Below are 20,287 nucleotides of genomic sequence, written 5' to 3'. Positions count from 1 at the left end.
TTTCGAGATATCGATTAAAAAAGTCAAAAATTTAGGACATGCCATTTGTTTTTTGACATAATCTATTTTTGGGTGATGAATATCGAAAAAATTATTAACATAAAATTTGTAGACCACATTCAGACCTACAATGTCGTATTTTTATATTTTTTTTTGGACAAAAATTACGACTTCCAGCCGGCCACAAAGTCGTTTAGTCCGCTCCCACCGCCAAGCAAGCCGCCCGTTCGGTTGTAAAAAAAAAAAAACAATCATTCATGTTTTTTTTTAATGTTTATATCATTATATCAGTAACACATACATACAAATGTATGTATTTATTTAATAAATAATGAGAAGAAGATGGTAATGGTTTTTTTGTTACCCCAATTTTATTAGCCCAAATTTTGTAAATACAGTATACCGGCTTGATTGTGCATTTTGTAATTTGCTTAAATCTCAATATTATTTAGTTCATCAAAATTGCAATTAGATCAGTGCCAATAATTTTTGAAAATAAAAAAATTATTAGCAGCATTTAGGATAAATGGTATATGAAAGCGGAAAAATAAATTGCCCACAAACTAATTTGTGGAAAGGGGGCGGGTGAATGCCTTGTTCGATTTCACTAGTCAAAAAGTTTTTTTTTATAGAAATCAAAGTATATTTTTCTAATGATTTTTGAATGCTGAGCTCGAATCTTTAGTCAGAAAAATTCTATCACGTTGAGATATAACCATGCCAATACATCACAAAAATAGTGTTTTGAACGTTCAAAATTCAATATCTCAAAAACTTTGCACGTTAGAGCTATTCTAATGCTAGATTGAATTTAAGAAGGTCAAAGGCCATTAGAAAAGTATAATTTAGTTTCTATGGAAAATTATTTCTCGCCAATATTATGTCATTTACGGAAAAATCGATCTTAAAAATCTTTTTTTTTTCAATTTTTCTCAATATTTTCGAAATCAAAAGTATAGTTTTTCCATACAATCTTAAATAAAAGTTTTTAATCTAAGTAACTACATTCCAAGCTTTTCAAAAATCAAAAACTTTTTGGCTATTTTATCAAATTAAATTCATCAAAAATTCAAAAATTAACTTTTTGCTCAAAAAACATTTAAAATACATAGAAAACATAACAAAGTAATTTTTAACCAAGATTTGCTAAAATCAAACCATTTTGGTAAAAGATAAAAATAAAAAATAAAAAATCGTATTTTTTGCATTTTTTCAATATTTTTGAGATTATATAAATAAAATGGTTTTAGTAAAAGTTATGACACTTTTATTACCCACAACTTTTGCATTTAACTTTTTTTGATAGGAGGTCTACTTTTGACAGAAATCGTAAAAAACCAAGATTTTCGACACCAACACTTTTTCGCCCACCCACCCTTTTCCACCAATTAGTTTGTGGGCAATTTATTTTTCCGCTTTCATATACCATTTATCCTAAATTTTCCAACCACCCATATGCTGCTACTAATTTTTTTATTTTCAAAAATTATTGGCACTGATCTAATTGCAATTTTGATGAACTAAATAATATTGAGATTGAAGCAAATTACAAAATGCACAATCAACACAAAAAGCCGGTATACTGTATTTACAAAATTTGGTTCTCATTATTTATTAAATAAATACATACATTTGTATGTATGTGTTACTGATATAATGATATAAACATTAAAAAAAAACATGAATGATTGTTTTTTTTTTTACAACCGAACGGGCGGCTTGCTTGGCGGTGGGAGCGGACTAAACGATTTTGTGGCCGGCTGGAAGTCGTAATTTTTGTCCAAAAAAAAATATAAAAATACGACATTGTAGGTCTGAATGTGGTCTACAAATTTTATGTTAATAATTTTTTCGATATTCATCACCCAAAAATAGATTATGTCAAAAAACAAATGGCATGTCCTAAATTTTTGACTTTTTTAATCGATATCTCGAAAACGGTTCATGGTACACAAAAAATGTGTATGCATGAATTGTAGAACTCGTTAAAAGCTACAAAAAAGCTTCTTGTAAAATTTTCGCATCTCGTCAGAGAGCCGAGTTATTGCCAAAAAACCAATTTTATCCTTTTTTTCAAAATGGCGGAAAAAGCTCATAGGAAATCTTGGTCGAAAACTTCAAGTTAAGCTTTTTTAAGCATCCTCTACAACATATCCAAAATTTAGCTTTCTCGGTCATTTTGCATTTCCAAATGTATATAATGACTGGCCTAAAGAGAAGGTAGGCATAATAACTCCTGGTACAAGCAAATGGAAAATATCGCTATTGATTTTCTAATCGAATATGTTGCTGGATATATGTACTCTGCTTTAGGAAAACTTAAGCGAATCGTGACCGCGTCATAAGTTCGGTCGTTATATTTGTAAGTTCTATAATTATAAATCACATTTCGCATTCTTTTCAAGAAATATTAATTGATTCAATTAAAAACATTAAAAACAATTATACTTATTTTTTTATCAAATATAAAAATGGAATCTCTATTTTCTTTATTTTCAACTGATTCATGCATTTTGCAAAAAAAAAACGAATATGGTCAGAATTCAATTCGTTAATAGTTTCAGGCTGACTAAAAAACAAAGGAATGAAAGCAAAGGTGGAGGCCTTAAAATTGTTTATTTCTGAGTTTAAAGCCAAAACTGGTATTTTAATAACAGAAGACCAACTAAAGACTAATATTAAGACTGACGTGAAAAAAAAAAATCGGACCTTAAATCAACAGGAAATAAACCAATCAAGCTTAAGGAGTGGGAACATATTTTCTTAAAGCTTATCAATGCTGACCAAACCCCATTCAAAGTTTTCTTTTTCAAAACGGTAGAGCATTTTAAAATTATTATTCGCGGGCGTTCTTCGCTCTCTATGAACTTTTTCAGATCTTAAATTGACAAAAACTGCCATATTTATCCTCGAAATAAATCCTCTGCAAACCGATTGCTTTGAAAGTAAAGTTGCGACTGTTGATGTCGGCATTTAACATGAGAAAATTTTTACTAGTAAATGTTCTAGTTGGTATTTAGAAACTTGAACAATTTGCAGTAAATACTAGAAAGTAAAAGTTCGTACTAGTTTTTTATGCATACCAATATAAGTATTTACAATAAAAATTCATCCAAAACTAGTAAATACTATTCTTCTAGTAAATACTACCTTTCCAGCATTTACTATGTCTTTTATGCATTTGGAAAGTAGTAAATACTATAAAAATTTACTAGTAAAAGCATTTGCTACCTTTTATGCATACGGCTCCTTATCTCGAGTTGTAGATTTTTTACATTTTTTATTTGTATGTGTGACTTTCATATATTTATAATATTTATCGATTTCAATTTAATTTGTATCACGTTTTGCTTGGAAAATAGATTTTTGTCCTTTTTATAAATTTACCTTTGTTTACTCTACTCAAACTTCAAATTTTAAAAAATCCTTAAAATTGAAATTTTCAAATTAAATTTCCTATGACATATTATTTTTTTAGAACTCTTGGGGTTGCCATATAAGCAGGGACGCGTATTCAAAAATATGCTAAAATAAACTTTAAGGCTTGGCAACCCTATGCCTTCACAGGATATCGCTAGGCAGCCCATGTGCAATTTATTTCCCTAGACACTACCTTTCAGAAAATATAAATCTCAACTGGTATAACGATGAGAGTAGGTCGTCCTATGGCGGGATCTTAGACTAAATACTTCAGATACAACATTGTACCCACCTTAACGGAAATATCTTCTATAGAACTTTTGCTCAAAAAAAAGTTTACGTGTGCATTAGAGCTGTAGCAAATCGTATGTATTCGTTACTAAAATGCGGGTATTTGTTTCAGTAACGAGTAAAGAAACGTTACTTTCTAAACAGTATCGTTACTCACATGTTTCGTTACTGGGTACTAAAGTAACGAAACAAACGAGATACGAAACATACGAGTAACGACCCCATTCCAATTTCAATACTAAATCATGCGATACCGATATATACATACCCAAGTCGCAACCAATGTGTTTATTACCTTTTTGTTAATGGTCCTGAAATGTAGCTTAAGAATGTACAAAAGTGTTTTGGTTGTTGAAAAAATTGTTAATTTTCAGTGCAAAATTTTCAACTAAGAAAAGCCGAGAAAACGAGGTTTGAAAATCACTGTCGATAGAAAAAAAATGAAAAATTGTTCGACATGGTTGTATTGAAGTGTTTATATTCCGAGATCTGCGCGATGTACTTTTGAAATAAAGGTCTCTAAAGAATTGTGATAAGATTACTGAACGGATTTAAACAAAAAATTACCAAAGTTATGTCGAAAAAATAGAAAAAAATAAAAAAAAGTTTCCACGTTTGATTAAAAAAAATCGAAAAAAATCAGTAGGTATAGCTACCTTCAAACTCTTATAACATGAGAACGCCGCAACTTATGTATATTAATGTTTATGGCTTTAAAATGTAGCTTAGATTATACAAATTGTTTTTGTTTTTTTTTTCAAAAAAAAATTTTTTCACCAATACCAACGTACGAAACATACTTAAAATACCAAACATACGAAACGTATCAAATACATGAAATATACGAAAAGTATGAAACGTACGAAGCATGCGAAAGTAACGAAACATACGAAACATACGAAACACACGAAAAATACGAAATATACGAAGAATACGAAGAATAAGAAGCATACGAAAGTAACGAGTAACGATATTATTGATGCGGGTACTAGTATCAAAAGTAACGTATACATGCGGGTACTCATTTTGTCGTTACTTTTACAGCCCTAGTGTGCAAAATTCTTCTTTCTGCTTCTGAAGATACACTGTTGCAAACTAAGGAAAGTAGCAATAATTAAGGAACTGACATTTTAAAACTGTACATTTGTGCGTTTTTAAAAGTCCCGTAAGAACTTTAGTTGCTGAGAAAATGACACTATGTCGCCTTGTCGACTATGTCATCTTAAGCAGATCTCCCCTATTTTTCTTGTTTTGGTTTTAGAAATTCATAAATTCAGTAATGCCTTTGGCATTCCATGTTATAATATTCAAATTATTATTTAGCATTGTATTTAATCATCTCCATTACTAGAGTATTTAATTCATCCATAAAGAATAACTCACCAGCAGATGGCGTTGCCCTGATAAGATACGCTGCGGCAAGATGTGTATCCCCCACAGGATTGGTATTCAACACTGGTGTTGTTCTTTGCCATTTAGTTGGTTTTATGCTCTGTCCTTGTCTTTCACGCACACAGTTTGCCAAAATTGGGAAATCATTCATTGATAAGATGGACTGAGCTTCTTCATGTTGATGTTGACGGAATTATTTGTCATTTTAGGCTGTCCTTGATGACTTGCTTTATTCAGAGGGGAATTTCTTAATTATTAAAGGTGAGTTCATATTTCTACCTTTGGTGTAGTAGGTAGTGTGTTCAGACATTTATCTTAAAAAGAAGTTCTGAAATTCGTTACAATATACCGTAGAACCGGGTGATTTTGGCCTGGCGGGCAGTGTTGCCAATAGTGCAGATTTAACTGCATTTTGCAGATTTTTAACCTATTCCCAGACTTTTGAGAACCATAAATCTGCAGTGCAGATTTAATCTGCAGCTGAAACTTACCGTTTTAAAGACGCAAAAGGATTAAATTCCAAAAACTCCAGTAAAATGTCAATTAAATTAAGGCCAAAAACGAACTAAAACATCATTTATTTTGCCAAAAACAACAATTTCGCCTATTATTTGAGTTAAGTTTTCAAATCAGGTGGAGTTTTTTCATAACGTTCTATTTTTCTTGAATTCTTGATTTTATTTTCTTAAATGTAAATTATAAGAAAACTCAGAGCATCTTTGCTTTTATATTGGAAAAAGTCCAAGAATACAATAAAGCAACACTTCTAGGAGAATTTCAGTTTCCATTTCAGCGCGGAAAATCACTTTCGAAATTAATTTTTTATTTGAAATCAGTTCGCAAATTTTTTTCAAATCGAGTCTCGCAAATTTTAAGAAATCTGCATTGCAGATTTTTTTTCGTCGTTTTTGCAGATTTTTCGAAATGATTTCATGGCAACACTGCAGGCGGGTGACTTTGATTTTGACATGGACACTTTTTTAAAAAATTGTTAATATACAGTAGCGAGAAAAAAAATGCAAACGGAAGAGATTTAAAGAGTTTTTGAACAAGAACTAAGTTACCAAATTTGGCATATTGAAACTGTTTTGTTTTCATTAAACAGAGTCAATTTGTGGAATATTTTACTCCAAAACTATTATTTGGTCAAAAGTCTACCTAAATAGACGTTTTTAGACGAGCAAAAAAATGCAAATGTTTTTATTGTTTGCATTTTTTTTGCTCGCTACTGTATGAAAGACTTGTCTAATTTTTTTCCAAGTTTCTTTGTAAATTCGTATAATTTGATGAATTAAAAAGTGATCATACTAGCTTTATTTAATTAAAATTAGATATTAATTTATACTAAAATTTAGTTTTCTTCAAAATGCTAAAAAAAAATCACCTGAAAATGTTGCATGGGTTGAACATGTTGCAGAAATAGGATTGCCAAATGACTTTAACTCGATTTAGAAAATTATTTTAGACCTTATTGATCACACTTTTTTTTTAATTTTCACACATAAACACGAAACGAATTCACATTTACAAGAAAAATTACCTTCTAGACGCGTTTCGATAGGACTTGCCTATCATCATCAGCGCACACGACTGATTACAAGTGTCATCTTCGTCTTGTAGGTTAGTACATACAGCATCACTGTTCCAAAGTGCAATTCATTGCAAAAACACGAATTTGTACGAAGATAACCGACGCGACCGAAGGTGGTTTTACATCACACGTAAGGTACAAAGTTAGTTAAGAAATCGGAAATAACAGATTTAATAACGTTACTAAACTCCCAATATGATCAAATTAACTTTACAGTCGAAGAAGAAATAGATCAAAAACTACCATTTTTGGATCTTGAAGTACGAAGACATAGAGATACTTTTAGTTTTTCTGTTTACCATAAACCAACGAGTACCAAACGTTGCATTCCAAGTAACTCGTATTGTCCGATTCAACACAAAAAAGCCGCCTTTCATTCATACATTCATCGATTGTGTAAATTACCACTTTCAATTGCTGATTACAAAAAAGAGTATGAGCATATTAAAGATATCGCAAATTTAAATGGATACAATGTTCAAATGGTTGACGATCTCATCTTAAAACATATGAGAAAAATTAAAAATTCTAATCTTACAACATTGTATGCACAAAATAAAAAAATCGATAAAAAAAATGATCGAAAAAGGGTATGTTTGTCATACAACCCGGTTATTACAAATAAATTAAAGAGTGCATTTAATCGCAACAACATGGAAATGGTGTTTTCGAGCAACAATAAGTTAAAATCTATCTTAGGCTCAACAAAAGATAAAAATGAAACTCTTAAGAAATCGGGAATTTATTCAGTACAATGTGGTGATTGTGAAAAAGTTTACTATGGCCAAACAGAAAGAAATATTGAAACAAGATTTAAAGAACACACTACATACATAAAAACAAACAACCCAAGACCTTCAGCCCTAGCAACCATTTTCTAACAAACGATCACTTAAATTTAACAAAAGATAACTTAAAATTAGTTCGACAAGTTAACGATTCGCGACGGTTAGATGCTTACGAAAGCTATTTTATCCAAAAAGATGAAAATTCAATGAACGCCGATCTTGGAAATATAACATCTTTTTTATTCCAGTTGGTTTAAAATAGCTTTATTCCTTATGTTGACATGCACATCGAGAAATACCGAGTGCAAAGTTCATTTTTTGTGTTTTGTCTTATTCTATTGTTCTTACACAATTAACTTTGTACCTTACGTGTGATGTAAAACCACCGTCGGTCGCGTCGGTTATCTTCGTACAAATTCGTGTTTTTGCAATGAATTGCACTTTGGACCAGTGATGCTGTATGTACTAACCTACAAGAAGAAGATGACACTTGTAATCAGTCGTGTGCGCTGATGATGATAGGCAAGTCCTATCGAAACGCGTCTAGAAGGTAATTTTTCTTGTAAATGTGAATTCGTTTCGTGTTTATGTGTGAAAATTAAAAAAAAAGTGTGATCAATAAGGTCTAAAATAATTTTCTAAATTGATTAAGATTGCACAAAGTTTACTCTTTTTGAAATATGACTTTAACTCGGTTATGTGTATTGTTTTGCAAGTTGAATTACTTTCATTCTACCCTTGTAACTATTTCATAAAAATTAATTTTAATTTTTATATAAAAAATGCCATATGGTAGGGTGAATTTGGCCGGGTGGCCAAAGTCACACTCTTAATTTTTGCACTAGACTTTGATTTTATATATTGGTATATATTGACAAAACTGATATTTGGCAATATAATAAAAAAGTTATCAGATCATGATATTAACATTTGGCAGCACCAAATTGTAGTTAAAATGTAATACACATATGCAATGTTTGGCAGCACCAATACATAATTAAAATGCAATCACCACCCTGATGCTTGCTATAATAACCACCAGCATACACATATAAAAGGAAGTTCATAAATTTATATGAACACTTTAGAGAAGAATAAAGATGCCGAACACATACAAAAGGACGGGGTTCGAAAAGCCTTATAAAAACTATACCCCTGAAACATTGGAAGACGCTTTATTACAAGTTCGAGAAGGGAAAATATCATTAAACAAGGCTGCAAAAGAGTTCAACATCTCAAGATCCACACTCCAAAACAAAATTAAGAAGCTTCACACAAAATCTGTTGGTGGGCCAACCGCTCTTTTGGAAGACGAAGAAGCCTGCATCGTAAAAATGCTTCTAACAACGAGTAACTGGGGATTTCCACTTGCAACCCTTGATCTTCGCCACATCACTAAGAGGTTTCGCGACAGAAAGGGCAAACGTGTTTCCAAGTTAAATAACAATTTCTCAGGGAAGGATTGGGCACATTCATTTCTGGAAAGGCACAAAGACCAAATAACTCCTCGAATATGCCAAAATATTACTCCAGCAAGGGCAGCCATATCAGTCTCAACAATGTCTAGCTACTTCAACAATTTGGAGAACAGTTTGGAAGGTATACCACCTGAAAACATCAGCAACTATGACGAAACCAATTTTACAGACGATCCTGGATCCAAGAAAGCCATTTTCTCTAGAGGCGTTAAGTATCCAGAACAAGTTATGGCCCATTCTAAAAGCTCAATTTCTCTCATGTTTTGTAGCACAGCAACAGGACAGTTGTTGCCTGTTTACGTTGTTTATAAAGCCAAAAATGTTTACAAGAACTGGATGGAGGGTGATCGACCTGGCTCTCGATATAATGCTACATCTCATGGTTGGTTTGATAACAGGGTATTTTCCGATTGGTTTCAAACTATCTACCTCCCTTACGCCCGGAGGTTAACTGGACCAAAGGCAATCATTGGTGACAATCTTTCGAGCCATTTTTCAGAAGATGTTATCAAACTAGCTGAAGAAAATAATATCAAATTTATTTGCCTTCCCCCCAATTGCATTCATATTGCTCAACCACTAGACGTAGCCTTCTTTCGACCTCTTAAAATATTATGGAGGAAGACTTTAACAGAGTATAAGATTGCTAACTCGAAAAACAAAACAGTGCCGAAAGATGTGTTTCCTAGTCTTCTAAAAAAAGTCTGGGACAGCTTACATGAGAACGACAAGGCAAGGGAAAATTTGATATCTGGCTTCCGGGCAACTGGAATTTATCCATGCGATAGGCAACAAGTTTTAAGTAAACTCGACAAAACTGAATCAAGAACAAATAATACTACCAGCAACATGATGAACCTTAGCGATTCAGTATTGGACTATATGAAGAGGCTTCGGACCCCGGATACCTCAACCAGGAAGCCAAGAAAGAAAAAAGTTAACACTGAACCAGGTGCTAGTGTCACTATGGCGGACTTCACATTATCGTCGAGCGTTTTAACACATTCTCATAATGTAGATGCGCCCGATGATGCCACTGAAGAAATGTCCACGGATCAGCCCGGCCCCTCAAAAATAAGTCACAGACGGAAGCCAAGACGCCGCAAGGCAAGAATATATTTCATTATTTTATTGATGAAATAAATTAACTAGGTTTGTATGTTAACAGGTCATCGTTTCATCAGACTCCTCAACCATCAATACCACTCTAAACTCGCTCCAGTCTTTGTCTTTGGATGACTCGGACAGTGTTAACCTCGCTTCTTGGCAAGAGCAACAAATTTATGATTGACGAAGATATGATGGCCAGCGAAGATTCGTCCATAAAGGCTGGTGACTATTTCTGGTCAAGTTTCCAGTTAAGAAAAAAATATTATTTTACGTCGGCTGCATCTTAAATGTTGATAACGATGAGGTTACAGTTTCATTCCTGCGAAGAGGTGCTGGGTACAGCTTCATATACCCAGAAAAAAAAGACGTAGCACAAGTCACTAAAAGTGATCTGGAGAAGAAACTTCCTGTTCCAACGGTTGACCGCAGAGAGAGACTATTTTTTTCCACATCCTTTGAAGGATATCAAAATGTATGCTAACTTTAAGGTTTTGTTTTTTTTTAATTAAATAAAAACCCACATGTTTTAAAAAATCTGCGCTTTTTGCAGATTTGAAAACGTGCCAAAGTCACCCGGTTTTACGCTATTCTAATGGGATATACATAATGAGCACATGCGCGCTTCATTAACTTTCGTTAAACACATGCCGTGCGCTCTAAACCGCACGACATGAGTAAATTTCTCTGAATAAAAAAGAACAACATGGATGCAAAAAATTAAATTAATTTTCACTTAATAAAAATGTGATCAACGAACTGTGAATTTAATAAAAACAGTTTTAAAAATATTTTTTGTGTAATTCAACGCGTTTTTTTTTTACAAAAACTACACAGAGAAAAATAGATCACATAAAATAGAACAAAAACAATAAGATTTCTATATGGTTTTCATCCAAGAAGGAAACCTTATTAAAACAATCGGGTTTTCCTTATTGTTTTAAAATCTGCACTTAAAGGGTTTTTGAAAAGAAACAAAAAAAAAAGACGACCAGGCCGGGAATCGAACTGGGGACTTCAAATCATTAGTGGCCCACCTTACCACCTGAACCAACCTGCCATGAAAATATTGATCGCGATTTTTGTTCTAGTGCAAAAAAAAATCAACTTTTCAGTCAAATTTTAATAAGATTTTCTCTATAAAAATAATAAGAAATCTTTTTAAAAAAACCTTATTAATCGTTGATTTTAATAAGATTTCCTTATGAAATATAAGGACGGTAAAACAATATGGCAATCTGTTAGTTTTTAGCGGGTCATATTTTTCTCTGTGTACGGAAAACAAAAATTTAAATTGTGACAGCAGGCTATGCGCACGTATGTTCATTATGACTACTCCTAATTTTTTCAGAAACAGGACGAAGCAATTTGCTCGATTTTGACATAAGCCCATGCTCGAATATGCCTATTATAGTTGGGCTTAGAACTGTTGCAAAGGATATATCTATTGCAAGTACCAAAAACAGTGCAATACAATAATTTCATCTATGTTACTATGGAAAGTCCCTAGAATCTTCCAAATAATATGTTATGTACATACCTATGATATTGTACTCCAAGCGGGCCTTTTTTATTTTTATTTTAAGTGGAAAATTAAAAACACAAGATTAATTGTATAAAAATATAGATATTCATGAGGCCAACGACTTGCTCCTTTCCTCTTCAATTTCCAATTAGCTAAATGTTTCTCCATTTAGAACCATTTGGCTCAACACACATCTCACAGAAAGTCAAATGTAAGTATTCAAAGTATATTCGTACCTACCATAACCAGAAATACATAAAATGGAGGAATTAAGCACAACAAGCCGAAATTCACTTTCAAATTGGCTGCAATTCGAAATATTCTGACATAAACATGAAGTAGAACACTGAATCGAAGGGATGAAAACATCAACACCCTACTAGGGTAGTAGTCACCATACCCATGTGAGGATTCTCTCTCTCAGAAACAACAAAACCATCAGACTTAGTAGAATATTGAATTGCATATTTGAGTGCGTTGAGCTGGTGTATATAGGTATGTGTGTATATATGTTAAAAAATTAAAAGAACTGCACAGCCAACGACACAGCGAGTGTAAGGGCAAAGTGAAACAGGTCAAAAACTAAGGAAGAAAACTCTCAAGATATGGCAGACTAGCACCCTCATCGGTAAGGTAAGTTGTTTTTGGCTCGTTACTTTTTACTATTGCTGTATTTTATTCTGAAACTTAACTTCGGTCGGTCGTTTTATTCTTTCTTTTATTTTTTTAAAAGGGATTTGGCTTAGGTGTCCGTGTTGTAGTCTTATTATCCAACCGCCATTTTGCCCAAGTATTAATTTACAACACAGCTACACATTTACATGTTTATATCTATACACAGATACATAATGTATGTACATTGTACCAACATTGTTCCCTCTGTATTCAGTTGCCATTTTTATGAATTTTCGCTAAGAAAATCATTCACCTTTGGCCAAACGTAAAGAGCAGTATTTTTCAGACCTTCATGAGTATCCACCTTTAGGTATGCAATAACCGTGTGGCAAAGAAAAATTGAAATAAGAAAAACTTCTGGTTAAAGGTGGCCATCATTTTGAAAGAAATGGCCTTGTTATGACGATAAGAAAACGCAGCGGAACAACAACGTCGCATCGGGTGTTGATGGTGCCGGAAATATCAGGAACCAGCAGCGTAGTAAAAATTCGTTACTCGGGATCTCACCTTTTACACTTTGCGCTTCGGTTTCAGCTTTTATGAGCTCCAAGGGTTTTCTTGCCGTATAGTTCTTGTATATCTTCATTTTCTTCGTTTGTTCCTACAGAATCCTTCTCAGGGCCAACACCTTTTCAGGTTAACTCATGTATAATGTATGCAATTTTCTGTTTACCACCAGCCCAACTGCTGTAAAAATTTCAAATTTTATTTTCCTGACTGGCGTCTTCTTATTTTTATCACTTACAACATGCATGCTGTAGCTGCTGCTTGGGTGGTTGGGGTGTACACACAGATGAAAAGGTATTTTTTCCTATAGCTCTGATGTTACAAGACAACTGCCTTTTTAAACATTTCAAATATTACGGCTTCTATGAGTACCATTAACTTTATTGTACTTTTATTTCGGATCGCAAGGGAGAGTCTTCTTATCTTCTGCTTGGAATGATTGTCTCTAATGGTTGGCCCAGCGATGAAAAGTTTTTAATTTTTTTCTTTTCATATCAAAAATTGTTTTTGCAATTTAAATTTAAACGTGTAAATTGTATGCATAAATATAAAAATTCAAAGCAGAAAAAAACGAATACTGGTATTGGTTTTCGGGAGCACAAAAATAAGGACTATTAATTTATTAAAACATAAATGTATGTACATAAAAATATATATATATTTCGAATTGTTTTTTAAGATTGATGTAAATGAAACCAGTTACAAGGAAGTTTGAAGCCCTTTACTAGTAGATAGACTCTTTTATATGTATACGATTTTGAATTGCCTACAAGTAACAACTATAGCAGAAACACAATCACGCTTTGCCAGACGCGTCGTCGCGTTACGTTGAGAAATCCTTAAAGCGCGCTTCTGTCACTTTGACTTTGAACAGCATAAAATCTGCTGTTGCAAAAAAAAAAAAACACAGTCACTCACCAAATTTTTGGGCCAAGTTTTTATTAATATTTTGAAAAATACATAGAAATTTGTTTATTCTTTAATCAAATATAGTTATAAAAGGGAAATCAATCAAAATATATTATTTTTTAAAGAGAAATAATAATAAAACTCATCTTACCACATCATTAAATTATTGTTTATTACATCCAAATAAATAAATAGACAAAAACACAATTAGTTTAATATGTATTTCTGACTTTAATATCGAAAAACTAGATCATAAAGGATACAACTAAACACGGCCGTTCATCACAACTTCTTTAACTAGACTGACTCTCTCGTTCTTTTTCTTATTTATGTTTTTCTTTGGCAGTGTTGCTATGTAACATTCGGCTATCCTGCTTCGGTGACGCACTACAGTTCGCATTTATGGAATTTGTATCAGCTTCTATCTCGCAATCAGCTCCATCTTTTGGTAGACTTAACCATTTCCGCATTCTATCTGATGCAAACACAGAATGAAACTTTTTCTGAGTTCGTTGGGCTCCTGGTATATCTTCAATTAGATATCTGTCATAACCAAGCGATCTTGTTACTAAATATGTTACTAAATATGGAATATGCGGATCGAAGAGAAAAGAGAAGTTCATGTGGTGCCATCTTCGTCGTCTCGTTCTTTGTGTGCGTACTCCCTTACAAACTTTCGAAAGTATCCGGATAACCCTAAGAACTGCCTAACTTGCTTAACAGACGATGGTACAGGAAAATTAACGATTGCAGCAGTCTTGTTGGATCCCGGTTTTATGCCTTCGGAGGATGAATGATGTCCCAAATACTCGACCTGCCTTTTAAGAAATTCGCATTTTACCAGTTTCAAAGTAAACCCGCTCTCTAACAATTTTCCCAAGAACATTTCTAGTTTATCTAGACCTTCTTAGATTGTTTTACTTGGTATTATAACATCATCCAAAAAAACCAATATATCTCTCGGTTCTAGATCTGCAATTAACTGGTCCATCATTGCCTGGAAAACTGCGGGCGCAGAATTCCAGTTGCATATTGTGGATTTAAAAGGCAAGTAAATGCCTTGATTCTTCTGCTACTATCTATTTAGCTGTTTCTCGACAACTGGCATAGAATATTTTTCTTTGACGGTGATGGCATTAAGTTGTCTAAAATCAATGCACATCCTAACTGTCCCATCCTTCTTCGGGACTAAAACTATTGGAGAGGTAAAATTTGAAATTGACTTACGTATGATTTTCTGGTCCAATAGTTCTTGTACTGTTTCGGACACCATATCTCTTTGCGCAAATGGTATACGACTGCCTGTTTTGCCTTTTGGTTCCGATTCCGTCAATTTTATTGTCATTTCCGTATTACGCGCAATACCCAATTCCGACAAATTTTTAGCAAAACAAGGACGGTATCGATTTACCAACGAGTGCAAGCTTTTGACAGCGTCCTCCGAAAAGTTTTCGTCAACATTTATTTCTTCAACCGTTATTTCGTCACTTAATGTTTTTATTTTGAGAACATGGTTCGAATTGTATGCAATGTTAACTTTGTTGTCAGAAAACTCGACGCGAACATGTGGTTGACACAACACCGACCTTCCGACAATAACACTTACAGTCTGAGCATCATTTGGTACAACGAACACTTCACCGATCATTTTGACATCTTCTATGTCGATAACACCGTAAAATTTCCCAACCGTGTCGCAACTACCACCGCCGAATCCACTTGGCTTTGTTTTATTTACAGTATATGGAATGCCACTATTTTTAACGTCATCTTCGCGAACCGTAAGGCCCATTTCACACATCGCCGAGAACCGGATAAACGGCCCGGATACACGGTTGCTAGGATACACAATCTTATGGGCGCTTTCACACGTACAAACCGAAACCGAAACCTTGTACACGGTTCGGCTGCCGGAATGCAACCAACTGCGCTTACTACAACCACAGACGACAGACAGGAGAAATATATATTTCTCTTGTCTTTGCTTCAACTTAGCTGCCGTTCTGGTTTACTTCTCATGTGCTGTAGTCAAGAAAGGGGTTGTTTTGTTTTTTTTATATTTTGATGTCAGTTCGTATTGTAAGGTGAGATAGGGGTTGTTTTTTTAATTTTCTGTTTAGGTATATCAAGATCAAGTCGAAGTGAAACCTACAAGAAAAATTATTGTTTCTTCCCTTGTTCTGCAGCTGCAGCCGGCCGGCTGTGTGTGAAAGGATACTAATTTTTTGACAATCCCGCGCTCTATCTCCTTTTTATTTGCATACAAAACACATCATTCGCGAAAAATCGTTTGCCACTTCTTTATTTACCAACCCACTACCGCCTTTAGTGTCAGAAGAAACAACTTTCTGCCATTTATCTTCGTCGGATGTCTGAACAAATCTTTTATTTTCGCACTCAAAAAATTTCATGTGTAAATAGTACTAATAACTGCGTACATTCTACGAATTTTATTCGTGGTTTTCAGCCACGAATATTATTCGTAAAATGGACGTTTATTAGTACTTTTACGAATATTTTATTAGTATTCGTAGAAAATCAAGCGTACATTGTACGAATACTATTAGTAGATTTACATTCCCATTCGTACATTGCACGAATAATTTGTAGTATTTACTAATGCTTTTCTCATTCATTCGTACATTGTACAGCACTATTCATATATTGTACGAATAGCATAGTAATATTTACGAATGGTTTTACTAATAATTCGTACATTATACAGTGCTATTCGTATAATGTACGAATGTTATTTATTGTAGAACTTTCCGCCATGGATTTTTTTCCTGAAATTTCCAGAAATATTAATTGGTGAAATAATTACCCAAGCATAAACTGTACTTCAAAACTATAAAAATTTATTGCATACATTTTTTACATTTATAAGTTTTTGGACCTTAAATATTATACCATATGTATTCCCCGGTGTTCATATTTTTCTTGGAAGATCACTGAAAATATATAAACATTAAACATTGAAAGTCGATCGAAAGAATGTCTATACTTACAATAAATATTTAAGAAAAGTACTAGTAACCAAAGATGTTTTGATATGGTCCGCCATTTGCCAATTGGTAAAGCTAGTTGTTGATGAATTCTTGATGCCAACCTTGAAAGAATATTCCAAAATGAAAGTAAAAAGTCAAAAAATAAATTAGGATTAATGAAGTAAGCTATAAAAGACAATGATTTAAACTTAAACATAGATTACTCACCTGATTTTTGTTGCGATTCTGGTTCAGTCGTTCCTCGGTTCTGTAATCACTTCAATCACTATTTTTACAAACTTTATGTTTCTTAATTATATTTATTTAAACTTATTATATTTTCCGTGAAATATAAACCTTCTACAAGCGACGACACGCGTATAGCAACTAACTTTTTTGATGCTATTTAGGAATGGAAAACGATTAACAAATAACGGAAATAACGGATTTTTCGGTTCAAATTTGGTACCACTCAACGAATTATTAGTATATTCTACGAATAATGCGTACAGGCACCCTACGAATAAATTTCTCTACGAATATTAGTATTTACTTAGTAAATAGTACGAATTTATTAGTAAATACTACGAATACAATGCAAGAAATTACGAATGCATTCGTACGAAGAATTTACGAATGTTATTAGTTATATGTACGCAATAATTCGTACAATGTACTAATAAAAGTTGTTTAATTTTTGTTTACGAATAAAATTAGTACATTGAACGAATAAATTCGTGGATAATACTACAGTTATTCGTAAAATTTCACTAATGCATTCGTAAATATTGCACTGCACGAATACTGCGTGTATTTTACGAATATGCGTACAATGCACGAATATTTTTCCTACGAATGCCATTCGTAGCTGTTTTACTAATAAATTTTTTGAGTGCGAGCATTTTTTTTTTGGTCTTTCAAACTTTCTATTGACTTAACCCGCTCGAGTAAAGCAAAGCACGAATCAAATTCTTTGCGCAAAGCTGTTCGATTAGCTTTTCATCATTTAGTCCCGTGATAATATAACGTATTATAGAACTTTCTGACAAATTTCCCCGCATCCCGATCATTCTCACATCGAAAACGTAATCTTCTATAGGTTCATGAGGCTTACGAACTCGTGCCATCATTTGCAGATGAATGTCCGCCTCATTTACCACCACCGAGAACACCTTTACTAACGCGGTTTTCAGGTCTACCCAAGTTTTTACATTACCTGTTTCAGAGTCGATTCAAAATTTTGCTGGACCTTGAAATTTAATCATGCAGGCACATATCAATAATAATTGATCACTCCAGTCAAAAATTGTTTTTAATTTGTCTACTTGTGCCACCAGGGTGAAGTAGCTATTCAAAGACGTTATGTCACCAGGGTGAAACTTTGGCAACGCACTCACCACCTCGCTTACCGAAACCTTTATTCCACTGACCGCACCGTTTGAGTTTGCATTCGTTGCATTTGGGATTTGACTTTTCACCAAACTGCACTCTTTTTTCCAGAGATCACGCTCTCTTTCTAGCAAAGCCATTTCCCGTCGCAGCAATTCAATTTCCTTTGCACCCGCACTACTCACAACTGCACTTCCGTCATCGTTTTTCGTTTCACTAGCTGCAGCATCACTTTCTACGACAACAGTATACTCTGCTTCCTTGTCAGGATTTTCTCGTAGAAACTCCTAAAACCGCACTAAGCATTCCGCTTTGTTCCCCGCTGAACTTTTTAATTTGTCTAATTCAGTTTTTAAATTTTGAATCATCCACTTGGCAATATTGTCTAGCGCCGCAGACATTTTCTTGCTTTTTATTATTTTTTTTTCCGTACTACAAAGCTACAACACAATATTCAACCACCGACGCCGACGCACACCAAACAAAAGTTGTTTTTTTTTCTTTATTCCCGTTTTCTCTCCTTCGTATTCGGCTATGTGAAGCTGGCACCCCCAAATGCAAATTTTTTTTTCAAACCTATATGGTTCGATTGTCCAAGGTTAGCCCAGGATAGCCCAAGATTTTTTTTAGCTAGCCCACCCTTAGTTTTAAAATTATAACGGAATTATTTTTTTTCACCTCAAAAATCAAAAAAAAAAACTTTTTTTATTCTGTGAAAAAATTGTTGGTTTTGCACTGTGGTTCGATTGCCCAACGTTAGCCCAGGATAGCCCAACTTTTATTTTTGCTATCGTAAGCTTAGTTTAAAAATTATAGAAGAATTAGTTTTTATTCACCACACCAAAAAAATAAGTACGTATACACCTCAGTGATCGTTTTTTAATTTATAATTAAGAACAATTAAATTCACTGGTTTTTGCATTGCGCCTCAAATGTTTTTAATTTGAATTAACATTTTTACTTGATTGAATGTAGTCCATATAACATTCCTGTTAAGAAGCTTAAGTTGACATTTAACATTAAAAGCCACAACAAACGAATAATTTTTCAAGTCTCAAAATCAATATTTTGTTTTGTTTGCCATATAAGTACCTAGAAAAGCTACATGCTTAGTAAAATATATCCAAACGTATTTCAAAAGAAACAACAAATATGAAATGGTGTAAAGTGATTGCTTTTTCAGAACACGAAAAAACACTTTTTTCAAAGTACCAACTTCTTAAAAATCAAAATTTGTTTTTTTTAATGCAAAATTTATACTTTTTTCATTTTTTCTTAATTAACCATTCTAATTCCAACTAATTACATCACTTTTTTTCGTTAGCCCACCCTTAGTTTAAAAGTTATAACAAAAAACTTTTTTCAAAGTACCAACATCTTAAAAATCAAACATTTTTTTTTCAGTGTAAAATTTGTCCTTTTTTCATTTTTCCTCAATTAACCATTCTGATTCCAACTAATTAAATCACTTTTTTTCGTTAGCCCACCCTCAGTTTTTTGTTATAACTTTTAACTGAGGGTGGGCTAACGAAAAAAAAATTGATGTAATTAGTTGGAATCAGAAAGGTTAATTGAGGAAAAATTAAAAAAGGATACATTTTACACTGAAAACAAAAATGTTTGATTTTTAAGAAGTTGGTACTTTGAAAAAAGTTTTTTGTTATAACTTTTAAACTGAGGTCGGGCTAACGAAAAAAAGTGATGTTATTAGTTGGAATTAGAATGGTTAATTGAGGAAAAATGAAAAAAAGGATAAATTTTACACTAAAAAAAAAATGTTTGATTTTTAAGAAGTTGGTACTTTGAAAAAAGGTTTTTGTTATAACTTTTAAACTAAGGGTGGGCTAACGAAAAAAAGTGATGTAATTAGTTGGAATTAGAATGGTTAATTGAGGAAAAATGAAAAAAAGGATAAATTTTACACTGAAAAAAAATGTTTGATTTTTAAGAAGTTGGTACTTTGAAAAAAGTTTTTTGTTATAACTTTTGAACTAAGGGTGGGCTAACGAAAAAAAGTGATGTAATTAGTTTGAATTAGAATGGTTAATTGAGAAAAAATGAAAAAGTATAAATTTTGCATTAAAAAAAAAAACAAATTTTGATTTTTAAGAAGTTGGTACTTTGAAAAAAGTGTTTTTTCGTGTTCTGAAAAAGCAATCACTTTACTCCATTTCATATTTGTTGCTACTTTTGAAATACGTTTGGATATATTTTACTAAGCATGTAGC

The 20,287-nt window shown here is 33.0% G+C and overlaps 2 protein-coding genes across 6 annotated transcripts in view; both read left to right on the top strand.

Annotated features, from left to right (window-relative positions):
* LOC129906660 (mucin-17) overlaps positions 1-20,287 on the top strand; it is a 470,057-nt gene that overhangs the window by 14,444 nt on the left and 435,326 nt on the right. The gene's annotated exons all lie outside the window — the stretch shown is intronic.
* On the top strand, positions 8,341-10,888 carry LOC129906661 (uncharacterized). The gene has a single exon (XM_055982520.1). The coding sequence runs from the start codon at positions 8,583-8,585 to the stop codon at positions 10,101-10,103; it is 1,521 nt and encodes a 506-aa protein (XP_055838495.1). The 5' UTR covers positions 8,341-8,582; the 3' UTR covers positions 10,104-10,888.

The sequence above is a fragment of the Episyrphus balteatus genome, chromosome 1 (genome assembly GCF_945859705.1).
Source record: "Episyrphus balteatus chromosome 1, idEpiBalt1.1, whole genome shotgun sequence".
Classification (NCBI taxonomy): domain Eukaryota; kingdom Metazoa; phylum Arthropoda; class Insecta; order Diptera; family Syrphidae; genus Episyrphus; species Episyrphus balteatus.
The sequence above is the reverse complement of the archived record's forward strand: the minus strand, read 5'-3'. Positions and strand labels throughout refer to the sequence as shown.